The 15,364-nt window shown below is 43.4% G+C and overlaps 1 protein-coding gene across 1 annotated transcript in view; it reads right to left on the bottom strand.

Moving 5' to 3' along the window:
* Positions 1–15,364, bottom strand: part of BBOX1 (butyrobetaine (gamma), 2-oxoglutarate dioxygenase (gamma-butyrobetaine hydroxylase) 1) — a 71,366-nt gene that overhangs the window by 29,019 nt on the left and 26,983 nt on the right. The window contains exon 4 of the mRNA XM_015425685.1: positions 9–207. Within this exon, the coding sequence (XP_015281171.1) occupies positions 9–207 (199 nt within the window). The remainder of the gene's footprint in view (positions 1–8; positions 208–15,364) is intronic.

Genomic DNA, 15,364 nt, shown 5'->3' with positions numbered 1-15,364 from the left:
TAACTTACCCATAAAATGTAAGGCGAAGGAAACCAATCCGTTGTCCAAGTTTAAGCAGTTCTCCCTGTCTAATAGCAGCACCTGTGAGCAGCACAATTCCCACCTTTTTAAGGGTGACCAACCACTTGTATGCACTTTCATCACAGTATAAAACCTCATCAAAGGTCATAGTTGGGAGCTGTAGATCAGAACCCCAGTACTGGCGTTCTGCAAAAATTAAACAGCAAACAAACAAATAAAATGTGCATAAAGCCAAGAAATTATTTATTTCAATATTAAGAAGCAAAATCAATCCATGGATTTATTGAACAAAATATATTTGATAAAAGAAACTGGAAAATTGATTTCATCAAGAGAATATATACTACACCTAATTCTGCTAGCAGTGTCTGCCTTATACTAATGAACATGATGCCTTTTATATATTTTATAGCCCATGTTTAAGGTATGATGTAATATTGACCTCAGTCTAAAATGTTTACAGAGAATGGATTCCCCCCAGCATCTGTAGGCCTCAGGCTCTTAAAATATTTTATTCTCCTTCCTCCTTATTATGGTCTACTTCACATACTGTTTTCCATATCAATTTGTCCTCTATACAAATTCAGCACACAACAGACAATTCAAGGGCATGTTCTCGGGTGGACACATAGGCTTGGATCAAGACAAGTAACCAGACTAGAGGTTCATTGGATGCAACAATTAACATCTGCAGAGCATGACTTTCTTACCTCCTCGTGCAGCAGCCTGAAAGGCTCCTGAAATCCTGTTCCTGGGTGACATGGGACATGGGGACCCCCAGGGACAGGACTGACGAGGGCATTTGGGGCTGCTGTAGGGAGGAATAGGTTGCAAAATCACAGTTCACAAGTGAAAATCCCTGTGCCTGCAGAAATGCTAGTTTGGATCCAAGCCATCGTTTTTGTAGGGTACCAATTGGATCTGTTTGGATCTATTGTTGACTTGTATGAACTGAGAACACGGATCAGAACACACCCAATACTGCTCTGCATCTTCACATTATAGTAGAAGAGTGGTAGTGCAGTGGAAAAGTTGACTTTCACTTGGATCTTGTCTGCCATTTCTGATCTAATTTAGGAATCCAAGGAATCAAAGGATTTACTAAAATGCCATATGAAAAAACGCCATGGCATCAGCTCCTATTGTCCACCAAGCATGCTATGAAAGGGCAGTTGTACAGTGTTTTCCAACTACACAGCAAAGCTTCAGTAGTTTACCACCAGAGCATATACAAAGCTGAACAACTGAATTCCAAAAGAAAATTCTCTTGTACTGGTGTGGTAGCATTTTGTCAGCATCTCATGAAATAATGCATCTGCTCTGTTTCTGATGGTTCACAAAAGGTAGTAACATCTGCCAAAATGGAAAAAAAAATGTCCATTATTAATGTATAGGGAGGACAAGTTTCAAAAGTAACACTTGGGAACCTTACCAAGAAAGAACTTTGCTCTTTTAAAATGTGTATATAATGCTGCCTATTGTGTAAACAGATATAATCTTTTAAACCAAATCTACAAGGCCAATTTGAGTCTTGTGTTACAAAACTAACCAAAGGCAGACTGATCTAGTGTATTAATCTAGCTGTAGATTTCCTTCTTTACTCACAGGGCACACCATTCCGGCCCTAATATAGAATCTCTTCTTCTCTACATAATGATGTGCCAGCACAAATCCATTTATGGACCTTATTGCTCCAGCAACTTATGTAATGATACACATTCTTTCTGGAATAACAAACTAGGTTCTAGAAAACTCACAAATTCTAGAATAAAAAGAGTGTTTATTGTAACTATATACAATAAAACAGTAATTGTGAAATAGATGAGTTGTCACAGGCCCAACAGAAGTCAGGAACAATGGTTTGTCCCAGAAACTCTGGGCCCCAGCAGCTTCTCCATCTCAGGGTATGCTGATGACAGGCCTGAGTATGCCCCCAATATAACATGACTTCATGGGAGCTTTTTTCTTCTTCTTCTACATTTTAGGAAGCAATCTATGACAACTATGAACAGCTAAAGAACTTTGCCAAGTTGTTGTTCATGTGTCCTGTTTGGTATAAAGCGGTTGATGGAGATGAAGTCCAGTTTTAGTATGAAAAGAGATACATGGATAAAGGGAGGTGAACTCTCCCTGCTCTTTCTCCTTGTGACCAAGATTTCCATCTTCCATAACTGGATTGGCACTTGTCTCATGTACTCCAGTTACAGAACTTTGAGATTGTTTCTGCATTGGCAGCAAGAGGTAATATTTCTAGTTTTGGAGACACTAAAGTCCCCCCCCCCAAAAAAAAATGAGATGGCATTGTATGTGGTTCCATTGAATCTGATTTGGTAAGTATAGCCGTATGTACTTGTTAAGATAAAGGTAAAGGTTCCCTTGCTCGAAAGCCAGTCGAATCCTACTCTAGGGTTGCGGTGCTCATCTCCGTTTCAAAGCCAAAGAGCCAGCGCTGTCCGAAGATGTTTCCGTGGTCATGTGACCGGCATGACTAAACACCAAGGCGCACGGAACACTGTTACCTTCCTACCGAAGCAGTACCTATTTATCTACTTGCAATTTCTTGCTTTTGAACTGCTAGGTTGGCAGGAGCTGGAACGAGAGACGGGAGCTCACTCCGTCATGCGGCACCCTGGGTCTCGAACTGCTGAACTACTGACCTTCCACAGCCTGCAGTTCAGCATCTTAACCACTTGAGCCACCACAGCTTGTTGCACACTGAAAAAAGCTCACAAATACTGCAACAGAAATCAAGCAAAGTGCATGGCTACACATTACGTGTGTGTACGTGCACGCACACACGTGCTGTCAAATCGCAGCTGACTTACAGCGACCCTGTAGGGTTTTCAAGGCAAGAGACATTCAGAGGTAGTTTGCCATTGCTTGCCTACACATCACAACCCTGGTGTTTCTCAGAGGTCTCTTATTCAAACACTAGCCAGGGCTGACTGCTTAGCTTCCGAGATCTGACAAGATAGGGCTAGTCTGGGCTAACCAGGTCAGGGGCACACATTACGTAGCACATAGATACACGCTGGGGCTCGAGCCCACAAGTGGCATAGGCAGAAGGGTTCTGGAGCACTATTGAACAGAAGCACTGTGACTCAGGGACTGTCTAGACATAGAGACAAGCTTGTACATGGGGCTGCAGTCTGCTCCTCAGCTTAGGAAAGTAAGCAGCAACTCACAGTAAGGCACAGGAGGGCATATGAAATATATATATACGAGTGTCTCTGTTGAACATCTTGGACTTGAAGTGAGACACTTGTCAAAAATTAGCACTTATGGAACCTCAATAGGTTATAGGAAAATAGAGGTTTAGTCAACACAAACTGGATTTGAATTGTTAAATAAGAAAAGTTAATTTTTGAAAGAATGATGGAATATTAATTTGTGTTGCAGAGAAAATAAGTGTGATATAAGATATGGAAGTATTTGTACTTGCTGATAATTGTGTTTAAGTGTACAATATAGGCTCATAAAACCTAATAAAATAATTATTAAAAAAAAAAGACTGGCTGCCACTGACCTAGACATACCATGCATATAAAGAAAATAAATATTTACTAAACCACGTTTTTGCTTCAAGTGCACACTCACCTATTCAGCACACAGAAAATGGCTTATCAGGAAGTATGTAAGAGAAGCTTATTCTCAACCAAAGCTAATTGGCAAATGCAATGAATTAGTCGATGCAGTCTCTAGCCAACTTTGTCTTTTATGTAACCGAGAATCTGAGCCACTGTTTTTGCAACTGCCGATACATATCATTTGAACTCAGAAGCAGTTCCACACAAAGGATGACTGTGGTTATAAACAATTAAAAGATCTATTAGGTATGTACAAGTGGGAGTCCACAAGGACTTGCAGGAGGTATCTCATTTCCTCCTCCCCCACTATGTCCTCTTTCTCTTTATTGAAAGCTGTTATAGCCTCTCCATTTTCCATGCTTCCTTCTCTCCTTCTAGAGTTGCCAAACTGGAGATCCCTTAGAATTATGATGGGTTTTCCAGCTACAGAGATCAGTTCCCCTTTAGGTTGCCAGCTCTAAGTTGGGAAACTCCTGGAAATTTGGGCAACCCGCTCTCCTTCCTATCCAACAGCCAACCTACTCTTATCTGCTCCTCTGTCTTAAGCTCCCCATCAGCAGCCTCTACCTAGGAAAACTGTGGCCCAGTTGTGTGGTGCCAGGCCCACTTGCATGATAGGGAACCCTTACGGACTTGTGGGAGGGATGCTTCACTTTCCCTGTATCCCCCTCCACACACTATTTCCCCCTTTTCTCCCTTGGTATATCCTCTCCCTGTTCCTAGCCTCATTCTCTCCTTCTCAGCCAACCTACCTTTTATTTGCCTCCCATCTTCAGCTATATTTATTCTTTCTTTACTTCATTTATACCTCATCTTATTCCACAGTGTGGACCAGAGCAGCTTACATTATTCTCCTCTACTCCTTTTTATCCATGCAACAACTCAGTTGGGTAGGTTGTTTGAAAGTATTTGACTGGTCCAAAATCACCCAGTGAGCTTCCACAGAAAGATGGCGATTCAAACCTGGGTCTCACAGAACCTACTCTGAAGCTCTAACCACTACACCACACTGTGTTTCATAGGATTGCTGCTGTTGAACAGTAGCAAGCAGCCAGGCCTAGATGAGTCATGCAAGTCGGGTGATATCAAGCCAGCCAATGGTTGCTGCCTGACCTAAGGTTGCCAACCTCCAACCTGGAGATCTCCCAGAATTACAAATGAATTCCAGATGACAGAGGTATGTCCCCCTGGAGGAAATGGTTGGTTTGGAAGATTACTCTATGGCATTATATCTGGTTGAGGCCTCTCCCCTCCTCAACCCCTGCCCTCCTCAGCCTCCATCCCAAAATCTCCAGAAACTTCCCGATCTGGGACTGGCAACCCTAGTTAGACTTGTCCCTAATGAGTCCTCCCTCAAATGGCAAAATAGGCCTAGAAAGGACCCTGCCCCCTCCCTGTCTTTTACTCAGAGAAACCCAGCATGGAATACTGTGGTTGCTTTAGGGTTGCCAGCTCTAAGTCCCAGCGGGGGATCCCCTGGTTTTGGGGGATTCTCCGTTCTGTGGACCACCTGGCTGGTGGGGGAAACCCCACCCCTAAACAGGGACATCATCATGTGATGTCGCTGATGCAATGATGTCACTCACAAGTGACATCATTGCACTGGGGATGTTGTGCAGGGGACGCTCTGGTTTTTGGGCAAACACGATGGTTTAAGCCCACTTTTACCACAGAGTTTGCCAAAAATTACCAGGGTGTCCACTTTGTGTGGAGGATGTCACATGATGTCCATGCCCACCCCTAGAATGCCCCCTAATCCCCCTGCTGGAGCAGCAAGGGGACCTGGCAACCCTAGGGTGCCTACCAAAGGCCACTGAGGCAATCAGTTGCTTAAAGCTACAGGTGCTCCTTTTATTGTTTTTGTCTTTTTTAAACTCCCCAGTGTCTTTTTTTTTTAGATTTCACATTTTCCTGCAAATCTGGGGCCCTTTTCAGGTTTGTAGAAAGATCTGTCTTGCCTATTCACACCTCCAATCACTGGATTTAAATATCCAAAGACTGGATGACTTTGTTATTAGAATAAGACAAGGGGGGGACCCGCGATACTCGTGGGGGGGGAGTCTCTCTCTTCCCCCTTCTCTCTCTTCCCCCGTCTCTCTCTTTCCCCGTTCTCTGTCTCCCCCCCCAAGAACAGACCCTCGGAGGCCTGAAGGGGCGGTGCGAGAACCGTTGCGCTTGGCTGCCCCTCTCCCACTCTGTGGGACTTGCGAGGGACTCCGGGCGGGCCGGGAGGCAGGGAGGGAAGCCGCGCCGTTCTCCTGCCGCGCCCGCTGCCCTGTGTGACCGGCGGCAGCTCTCCGGCTTCGGGAGGGGAGGGAGGAAGGGAAGCCGCGCCGTTGCCCCTCGCTGCTCTCCCCACCCCCACCCACTTACACTGGCTCCGAGCCGAGGGCCGAGCGGCAAGCCGCTCGCCCCTCTGCCCCCCCTGCTCGCCACTTGCCTTCCAAATGGTGGCAGCGACGGCGGCCTCCGCAGAGCGTTCCATGCGCATGCGCATGGACGCTCTGACACTTTCAGGGGGATTTAAATATCCCCCCGATATTTTTTTTAGTTTTTAGATTTTTGTGCACCCCTGGGGATTGCCCCAAGAGTGCACAAAACTCTCCCTGCCCCCCAGGTCGCCCCGGAGCGCAGATTTAGCGATCCGCACAGACGGGGCGACTTGGGTATTAGATATATAGATGCCAAATGAGCAATGGCCTTTCCTCATAACAAGGGGAGGCTGAATATCTGATGAGTTAATACTACTGCTGTAACAAACTCTCTTAAAATACAGGGGTTATTACACTTATTCTTGAACATACCCGAGACTAGCACAGCAACACTAAAAACATTTTCCTGGAATTAAGTCTCATTTAATAAAATGGGACTTACTTCTATGTAGACTAGTTTAGGATTGTTCCCTACGCATAGTTACACCTCTATCAGTTCACTGATGTCAATGGCCTTAGAAATTAGTAACTTTGTGCAAGGCTGCACTGTAAAGCTTGCTGAGAGTTTTCTGCGAGATCTTGGCAGCTTTTCTTCATTTTTGCTATGCTGATTGCAATAATGTCTTAATTAATGGTCAGGAGTTTCTTCCATTTAGAAAAAGGATAGGAAAATGCAGTACTTTCCTGGCACTGAATTAAGGCTTTATCAGGTAACACAGGGAACTTCCACATCACAAACTGGCACTAGATGGGCACCAGAGTGGGTGAATTAATGCTGTATGAAAGCAGGAAACATGGGGTGGGGGTGATCATGATGCTAGTCAGTGGCATATCTACTTGTGATTTTCCTATTGGGTAGTACCATATACAAAATTCAAAGGGAACTAAATAATGGCAACACTAAGCACCCTAGGAATGTTAGCTTTATATAATTAGGACCTTATAAGTTTGCAAACAATGCTGTGGTATTGTGCAAAAGAAAATTCAAATTGTATATGTTGTTCTTGTAAAACCCAAGGATCTTCACAGAGTTAGAACAGTTTAAGATGAAGGCCTAAGAATAAGAAAATAATTTAAATGATCCCATTATTCATGGATGTATCCCAAGGGCTCATCTCTGATACTGACAAGATGATGTAGAAAAACGCAGATTGCTTCTGTAAGCAAAAAAAAAGAAAGATGTAGAGCATACTATCCAAGATTACTTGTTAAAAACGTATAATTCCTGTCACTTTCTGTTTAGTTACTGCCATAAAAGGTTTCCCTTACTCGAAAGCCAGTTGATTTCGACTCTAGGGGGTGGTGCTCATCTCCATTTCCAAGCCGAAGAGCCAGCACTGTCCAGAGACTTCTCCATGGTCATGTGGCTGGCATGACTAAATGCTGACGTGCATGGAACGCTGTTACCTTCCCACCAAAGTGGTACCTATTTATCTACTTGCCATTTCTTGCTTTCGAACTGCTAGGGTGGCAGGAGCTGGGGCCAGAGACAGGAGCTCACTCTGTCACGTGGCACTAGGGTCTTGAACTGCCGAACTACAGACCTTCTGGTCTGCAGCTCAGCGTCTTAACCACTGAACCACCATGGCCCTTCAGTTACTGCCACATGGAATAGCTAATAACCATCTGCTTAAAATTGCTTATTGAATTTTATAAGAGCTGTAAGATGGAACCATTTGTATTTTAATATTAATTTTCCCTGATAACGGCATTCTAATTGTTACACATACAAGCACCTTGTGGACTACTGTCTTGCTGATAACATTAGTCGTCCCTTGAAAAGCGGAATATGTACATATTACCATGTATATTCTGCGAGGATCAGTTGAACTGGGCAGTTCTACAAGGCATCATTTTACCTTTTCATGGCTGTAGAAAGGATCAGCGGGCCAAATTAAAAGGCATGAAATGAATCACGGAGTCAAAAAGAATTTATCGTCAACAATTCCAGGGGTTTGGCAACTACCGTATCTTTTACTTTACTCCGCTATTCTTGGTATATATTCCTTACCAGCTTCATGTTATACTAAAACTATGCATTTAAAAAAATATTCCTCCCTACTAAATTCTTGTCACCAAGACAAGTTTGGGACATAATGTCAGGACCAGTCTTGGGACAGCCTTTACATGGGATGAAGACACCTCAAAGAAGATTCCCCCATGACATCCATTTCACCCTACACTCTACACACTTCCAAGCTTTTCTAGAGGTAAATCCATGTCCACCACACAACAGCAGGCACGTTATGGACCTAGTGGAGGTGGTGTATTGGGAGCCCCTTAAGAGGACCTGTCCACCTCCTGAATCCACTCAATCTCCTCCAGGACTTCAGAAGCAAAGAAGACTGCAGGACTGAGAAGCCTGGACCAGGCAGAGAAGCATACAGCTGGCAGCACCGGTCATCCTGTAAGCCAGACCTACTTAGTAAGAGAACACTGCAATCTACATCTTGGCAGTATCAGGGATCCTGCTCTGGCAACAGAAAGGGTGTGCCTATCAGTTCTCTATCAAACACCTCACTCTGCAATACCAGCTTGTGCACCACTGAAGAATGGGCTTAAGCTATCCAGAACCCTGGCTGCCTAACTGCGTCTCTTTCTGGTTCCTGTTATTGTTCCTCCATTCCAGTTCTGGCATGCTTGTTGACCTGTAATACTTGTTGACCTGTAACACCTGAGACCTTGGAGAGTAGCTGCCAGTCTGCGTATACAATACTGTGATGTACCAATGGTCAGATGTAGTGAAAGGCAGCTTCATTAAGTACATACTGTTATTAAAGGGGAGACACATGTAAACTTCCTTGTTTGTGTGCTAGCCCAAAGGGTAGGGAGTGATGGAAACAAAACGGAGGCACAGCAGTCAGGCAGTACTGTCCTGACTGGGTGAAAAATACAACTCTTACTGAGGTCTTCTCAACATGACCTTTCCTGATATTGTAGTTGGTGTCGGCAAGTTAACACTGACATGAGTGGAAGCACTTAACTATGCATGCAGAATTGCATGGACTAAATTTTAGCACTCCCTAGTAAATACCCACCCTGACCTGAATGGCCCAAGCTAGCCTGATCTCATCAGATCTTATAAGGTAAGTAGGGTCAGCCCTAGTTAGCATTTGGATGGGAGACCACCAAGGAATTCCAGAGTTGGTGTGCAGAGAAAGGAAATGGCAAACCACCTCTGCCAGTTTGGTGTAGTGGTTAAGTGCGCGGACTCTAATCTGGGAGAACCGGGTTTGATTCCCCACTCCTCCACTTGCACCTGGCTGGATGACCTTGGGCAAGCCATAGCTCTGATAACAATCTGTCCTTGAAAAAGAGTAGTTTCTGTCAGAGCTCTCTCAGCCCCACCTACCTCACAGGGTGTCTGTTGTGGGGAGGGGAAGGGAAAGGAGTTTGTAAGCCGCTCTGAGACACCTTTGGGTAGTGAAGGGCGGGGTTTAAATCCAATCTCTTCTTCTTCTTCTGCTAGTTTCTTGCCTTGATAAGTCAGCTATGACTTGATGGTATCACACAAACACAGTAAATACCCAGTTACCACTGTTCAAACATGCATGGTGAGAAGATTATGTGTTTGCTGTCACTCCTTCCATGACTGCTTCTATTTATAGTAAGGTTACTGTCAGCATAAGCAGCTACCATGCCTAGAAAGGTCATGTAAGCACACTCTCAAAGATAATAGCTTCACTAAAGATGGCATTCAGATGTGATGGTCTGATCATTTTAAGAGAAATTAGGACTGCTAACCTTTGTTTTTAAAAAATTATGGGAGCTTATGTTGAGAGCTGCTGAGCAAAAGAGCCTTTTGCCACTGAAAGGACATAAACTGATCAAAGAGAAAATTGCCCTAATAGCAGGGAGGCACATGAAGTTGATGTTGCATATTTAGCATGACTTCCTAAAATTCTATTGGGGGGGGGACCGAAAATTGGCACAATCCCCTTTGTCACTTGTCTCTTGATTCTTTTATCTCCTTCACACTTCTTTGAATTCTGCCTTTCTCAACCTGTTTTAACTTAGTTTTCTTTTCATTCATCTCCTTTCAGTCAGCTTTGGAATGTGACGTATGTTGAACAATTAATGAGATACGGGCAAATGGAATGATATAAGTAGAAGGACTGTTTGTCATGAATCTAGAGAACTAGCATTTGCCTTTAAGTGCACCGCTAAAGTGGTAAATAAGATTCCGTCCGTTCTTTATTATTTCTCTGCTCCACCTGCTGTAGCAAGAGTTTGTCCCATGGCAGACAGAGGAGGGTGAACAAAAGGACGAGTTGCTCATTTGTTTTTCCCTTGATTGGTGTATTTAAAGCTTAAAAAGTCATTCCTTGGATTGAAAACTGGCACATGTAACAGGAAGGTTTCATTTGTATTATAAAAGTCAAATTTAGCTATAAGTAAATAATAAAATAAGGAGTACTCATTGGAATCACAGTCTGGTGTTCAAACTGGATAGCCACAAGCGGCGACAGTTTTAACATATGTGGTTACAGAACTGTGAGCTTGAAGTGTCCAACAAATTGCATACTCCAAGCCAATAGGCAGAAGGTGCAAGTTTTGAAATTACTAATAGCTCCATCTTATTGGGAGGTCCGGATGCTGCCATAAGCCTCAGTGCTTTTTCTCAGTTCCACCCAAACTCAGATCCAACAGCACAATTCATGTAAACCATTTCCTTAGAACTCAGCCCCATTTCTCTGCTCTACTACAGAGGACAGTTTACAAGCAAATGAAAAATCCTGAGCTGAAGCTACGTGGCTGGACTTTGTCCTTGGAACATTCTTAAATCTAGAAATGATGTGGCAGAAGAAAATGTCTCCAGTTCATTTACTGAACACAGCTTGGGAACATAACTTTCTCTTGGGAAAGAACATCAGAAGCGGCTCAGACGTTGCTTTGATACAGCACACTATCTTCACTTTAAGCCACAGGCACCCAAGAGTTTTTTAAAGTCTGTTATTTCATGTGTGTTTTCATGGCAGGTAGACATCGGAATCTAGTCAGCAAAAGATGACTGCCAAAAGTAGTAACAATTGCCAACATTTGCAAGGTTTGCACTTTCCAACCACAGCTAGCAAGTAGGATTCCTCTGGCTTAAGCCCGTTAGAGGGAGAATCCAAGAAACACAAAATACACATCCTAATATAAACCATCCGCACAGACAATCTTTATATTTGACTTTGTATTTTCAAAAAGTTGTGGCATAACTGACAAGTTACTGATTTTTTCAAAATATTCCTAAAATGAAAAAACAACAACAGTGTGATACTTGAAAAGAAATGTAATCACACCTTATTAAATATTTTAGTGAATCTATTCCAGCACATATTACTCAGTGTTCTCTGGAGTCAATCTATTACAGTTATAGCAAAAGAGGATTTTTTTTTTAAAAAGCAGAGAATGCTTTTGATTCCTCATGGGAAAAAAATGGTGGAAATAAAATCATCTTGACTGTAAAAAAACCCTTGATACTACAAAACTAAGCACACAAAAGACCACCAACACGATTGCCTATGTACACAAATCCTGTGACAATTGTCAGTGTGAGCTGTATGCCTTCTTTTTCTAGTTTCTTACTGTCCCAATACATATTTCATGACTCTAATTTGTCCAGGGTACTACTGTAAAAGCTTTGTTATCCTTTCATGACTCTAATTTGTCCAGGGTACTACTGTAAAAGCTTTGTTATCCAGCACTAGAATATCCCAAAAGCTCATTTAACCAGTATCATCCAGAGGACAAGCTCCTCCTGCTCTGCCACCATATCCCTATCTTCAGACATACAAACCTCCCACTCCTGCCTCTCAAGCCAACCAGCGTGATGCCCTTGGTCATAGCTGGGCGTCTGAAAGCTGGTACTGCCGGCTGATGTCATCCTCGGGTGCTCCTTGCCTCTCTGCCTGCCTCAAGCTGTCAGGAGTGAGCTCTGCTGGAGGGCTGCCAGGCAGCTGGCTCACTTATCTGCCCCAAGCAGCTGGCTCGCTTGCCTGCCTATGACAGCTCTGTGGCTTGGCCGGAAGGGTCCCACCAGCCATGAGGATTGTTGGCATGGCATTCCCAAGTGAGGAGGGGGTTTCCACACATTTGACTTACTCCTGATTTTCTTGGCAGTCGATCCACAAGCATTGGAATCAGTTTGGGCATGGTTCTTCTGCATGTCTGCCCTCCCTATCAATTTCCACAGTTGTGAAGTCAGTTTATATTTTTCCACATGTGCCTTCAATCATGAGGATTTTCAAGGTCGGGTGCTAGCCACAGTTCCCTTTAAACTGTACTAGGGGGCGCTGGCACACAACATTTCAGAGGACTGCTCAGAGCATTTTAGCTTCAGCTCACATTTCCCCCTTCTATAGGGAACAATGAAGGATGGGGGCACCTCCTTCTGAGGCCCACAGAGTTGGACCCCCTAGTCCAATCTTTTTGAAACTTGGGTTGTTGTTTGTTTGTTTGTTTTTTGGAGAGGCACTAGCTGCTATGCTGCATATTTGGTGTCTCTACCTCAAAAACACAGCCCCCCCCCGGGCCCCAGATACCCCCAGATCAATTCTTCATTATAGCTTATGGGGCTCATTGACTATAATGGTCCCCATAGGCTATAACTGAGCCAGAATCTCCGATTTTTTTGCACACCCCATTATGCTTTTCAGTATGATTTGTAAGCTGCCTTGAGTCACAGGGAAAAGCGGGATATAAATATTTGAATAAATAAGTAGTTTGGGCAGGTTGATAACATTTAAGCAACTTCTTGTTTAGGTTAGGCAGTGCTCTGACAGTGATTGTTCCTCCTCTGTTATATTTTACCTGTAATGCTGCTTGTCATATTTCACTAAAAATAACCAAAGTAGACTGCAAGAGTTTTTTTTTCTCCCCTAAGTTCTGGTATGTTTTCTAAGGGTCAGCACAAGGCGACGGTCCAAGGCAAGGTCTACCAATATAGTGGACTGGGGTGGGCAGACCTGTTTTCCAGAGGCCAGTTTTACCAATATAGTTGACTGGGGTGGGTAGACCTGTTGGAGGTCAGGTCTACCAATATAGTGGAAATGGATGGGTAGACCTGTTCTCCGGAGGCCAGGTCTACCAGTATAATGTACTGGGGTGGGTAGACCTGTTCTCTGGAGGCCAGGTCTACCAATACAGTGGAAAGGGGTGGGTAGACCTATTCTCCTGAGGCCTAGTCTACCAATATAATGTACTGGGGTGGGTAGACCTGTTCTCTGGAGGCCAGGTCTACCAATATAGTGGCAAGGGGAGGGTAGACCTGTTCTCCTGAGGCCAAGTCTACCTATATAGTAGAGGACAACATTTTGTGTAATGAAATTTGACTTGATTCTGTTTTCACTTATAATGTTTAAATTATTCTTAAAATATCGTTTAAATATAGTTTAAAAGAATTTATTCTGAGATATTTACAAGGTTATGGAAATAATCTTCTAAAATAATGTATGGAATAGTCAAATGTAGACTCCCTCACAACTTTAATGCTACTAGCTTTTTTCACTCACGAGGTAGACTTTTTGCTCACAGCACTGTGGAGCTTAGAGGGAACATTGCTAGGCCTGTGAGGAAAGGGGGTAGAGACTTTTTAAAAATGAAAACTGGGAATTTAGAGAACCCGCTAAACCTATTGTTTAAAATGCTCCAGCAATATATCAATATTTTAGTGCCTTTAAAGAAAAATGAACATAAATCACTCATCCTTGGGGTGGGGGAGGAAAGAAGAAGAGTTGGTTTTTATACGCTGCTTATCTCTACCTTAAGGAGTTTCAAAGCAGCTTATAATTGACTTGCCCTCCTCTCCCCACAACACTCACCTTGTGAGGTAGGTATGGCCAAGAGAGTTCTGAGAGAACTGTGACTGGCCCAAGGTCACCCAGTAGGCTTCAGGTACAGGAGTGGGGGATCAAACCTGATTCTCTGGATTAAATTCCTATGTTAACCACTACACCACACTGGCTCCAGGAGAGGGAGTAGTTTGACCACGACAGTGCGGTCATGAACAGTGGGCTGGAGGTGGGTGGGAGTGGGCAGGACGAAGAAACCGGACAGAAATATTATGGACCAGGAAAAAGCCAACTCAAAATCAGCTTCCAGAAAAACATCAGGGTAGAAATGGTCTCAAAAGGACCGGGGGGGGGGATGGGGAGGGGAAAAACCACCCTCAAAGTGAAAACTAAATGCACAAAAAATGCATGTAGCGATCAGAGGATAAACTGAAGCACAATGGGGCCAGAACAAAGGGGGGGGGGGAACAATGTAGAAAAGCCCTGGTGCAAACTCCTCTGGGTAGGGGACAAGGTAGAACAAAAGTTGACACATTTGATTAGCCAGCAACTCCATGAGTGCTGTATAACAAAGCCTTTTTTGTCTATAGAAATATATTAATGTTCTAAGAATAATTGATGAATGTTGGGCCAAGGGATTTTTTTTTTTACAAAGTTCCAATTAAAATCTGAAGTGCTTATAACCTACCCATCCACCAAAACCCTGAGTAAAAGGAAGTCTGCCATCTCATCTATATGGTACACATCCCTGTCTTCAGAAGTTTCAGGGTGGCCTTTGAAATTGCTGATGTTGCAGACACAGCATGCACATGCACACACAGAATGCATGCTATGTTGGGAAAATTTTGCTTTCTATTTCTCCAATCCTAGAATAATCCTAGAACAAACACTTGGACTAGGATGATAAAGCTATCATGATTTTCCTTGCCCTTCTAGAAAACCTCATTTGTAGCACTCTACAAGATGAAAAATACTGGAAACAGACTGTGGAGGGGGGGGGGAGAGAATAGAAAAGATAATGACTTAATTGTGATTACATTCCCAGAGTGCCATTTCTATTACTCTGTCATTACTTGGGAAATTAAAACAAAAACAAAACGGTCTTGTGACAACAGTATTTTAAAGTCCTGTTTCAGTGCAGAAGATGGATTTAGACTACGGATCAGCAACTGGTGGACTCTGGGCCATATGTGATATCCTGAGGGATGATTTCATCCCATCCCAGCAATTTCAAATCTAGAAGCAAAACCTGTCTCCCTGTCCCCACACAAAGGCGTTCATGAGCAAAATTAGTTTTGTCGATCAGGGGACTAGGGGTTCCACTGGAGCCTTTTCCAACATCACTATTCTATGGTTCTGTGATTCTCTTTAACTACTTTGCTAAACCTTGACTTTTAAGTACCTGAGCAGAGACTACTAACTGGCTGGTATCACATCTGCTACACTGAAATACACAAGTGGAAATTAGTTCCCATCAAAGTTGTTTGTGTATTTACTTGAAAATGTATAATCCATTTTTCAGTTCATGACGATTCTTAAAGCGGAA

The sequence above is a fragment of the Gekko japonicus genome, unplaced genomic scaffold, assembly GCF_001447785.1.
Source record: "Gekko japonicus isolate JY-2015 unplaced genomic scaffold, Gekko_japonicus_V1.1 scaffold1316, whole genome shotgun sequence".
NCBI classification, from domain to species: Eukaryota; Metazoa; Chordata; class Lepidosauria; order Squamata; family Gekkonidae; genus Gekko; species Gekko japonicus.
The sequence above is the reverse complement of the archived record's forward strand: the minus strand, read 5'-3'. Positions and strand labels throughout refer to the sequence as shown.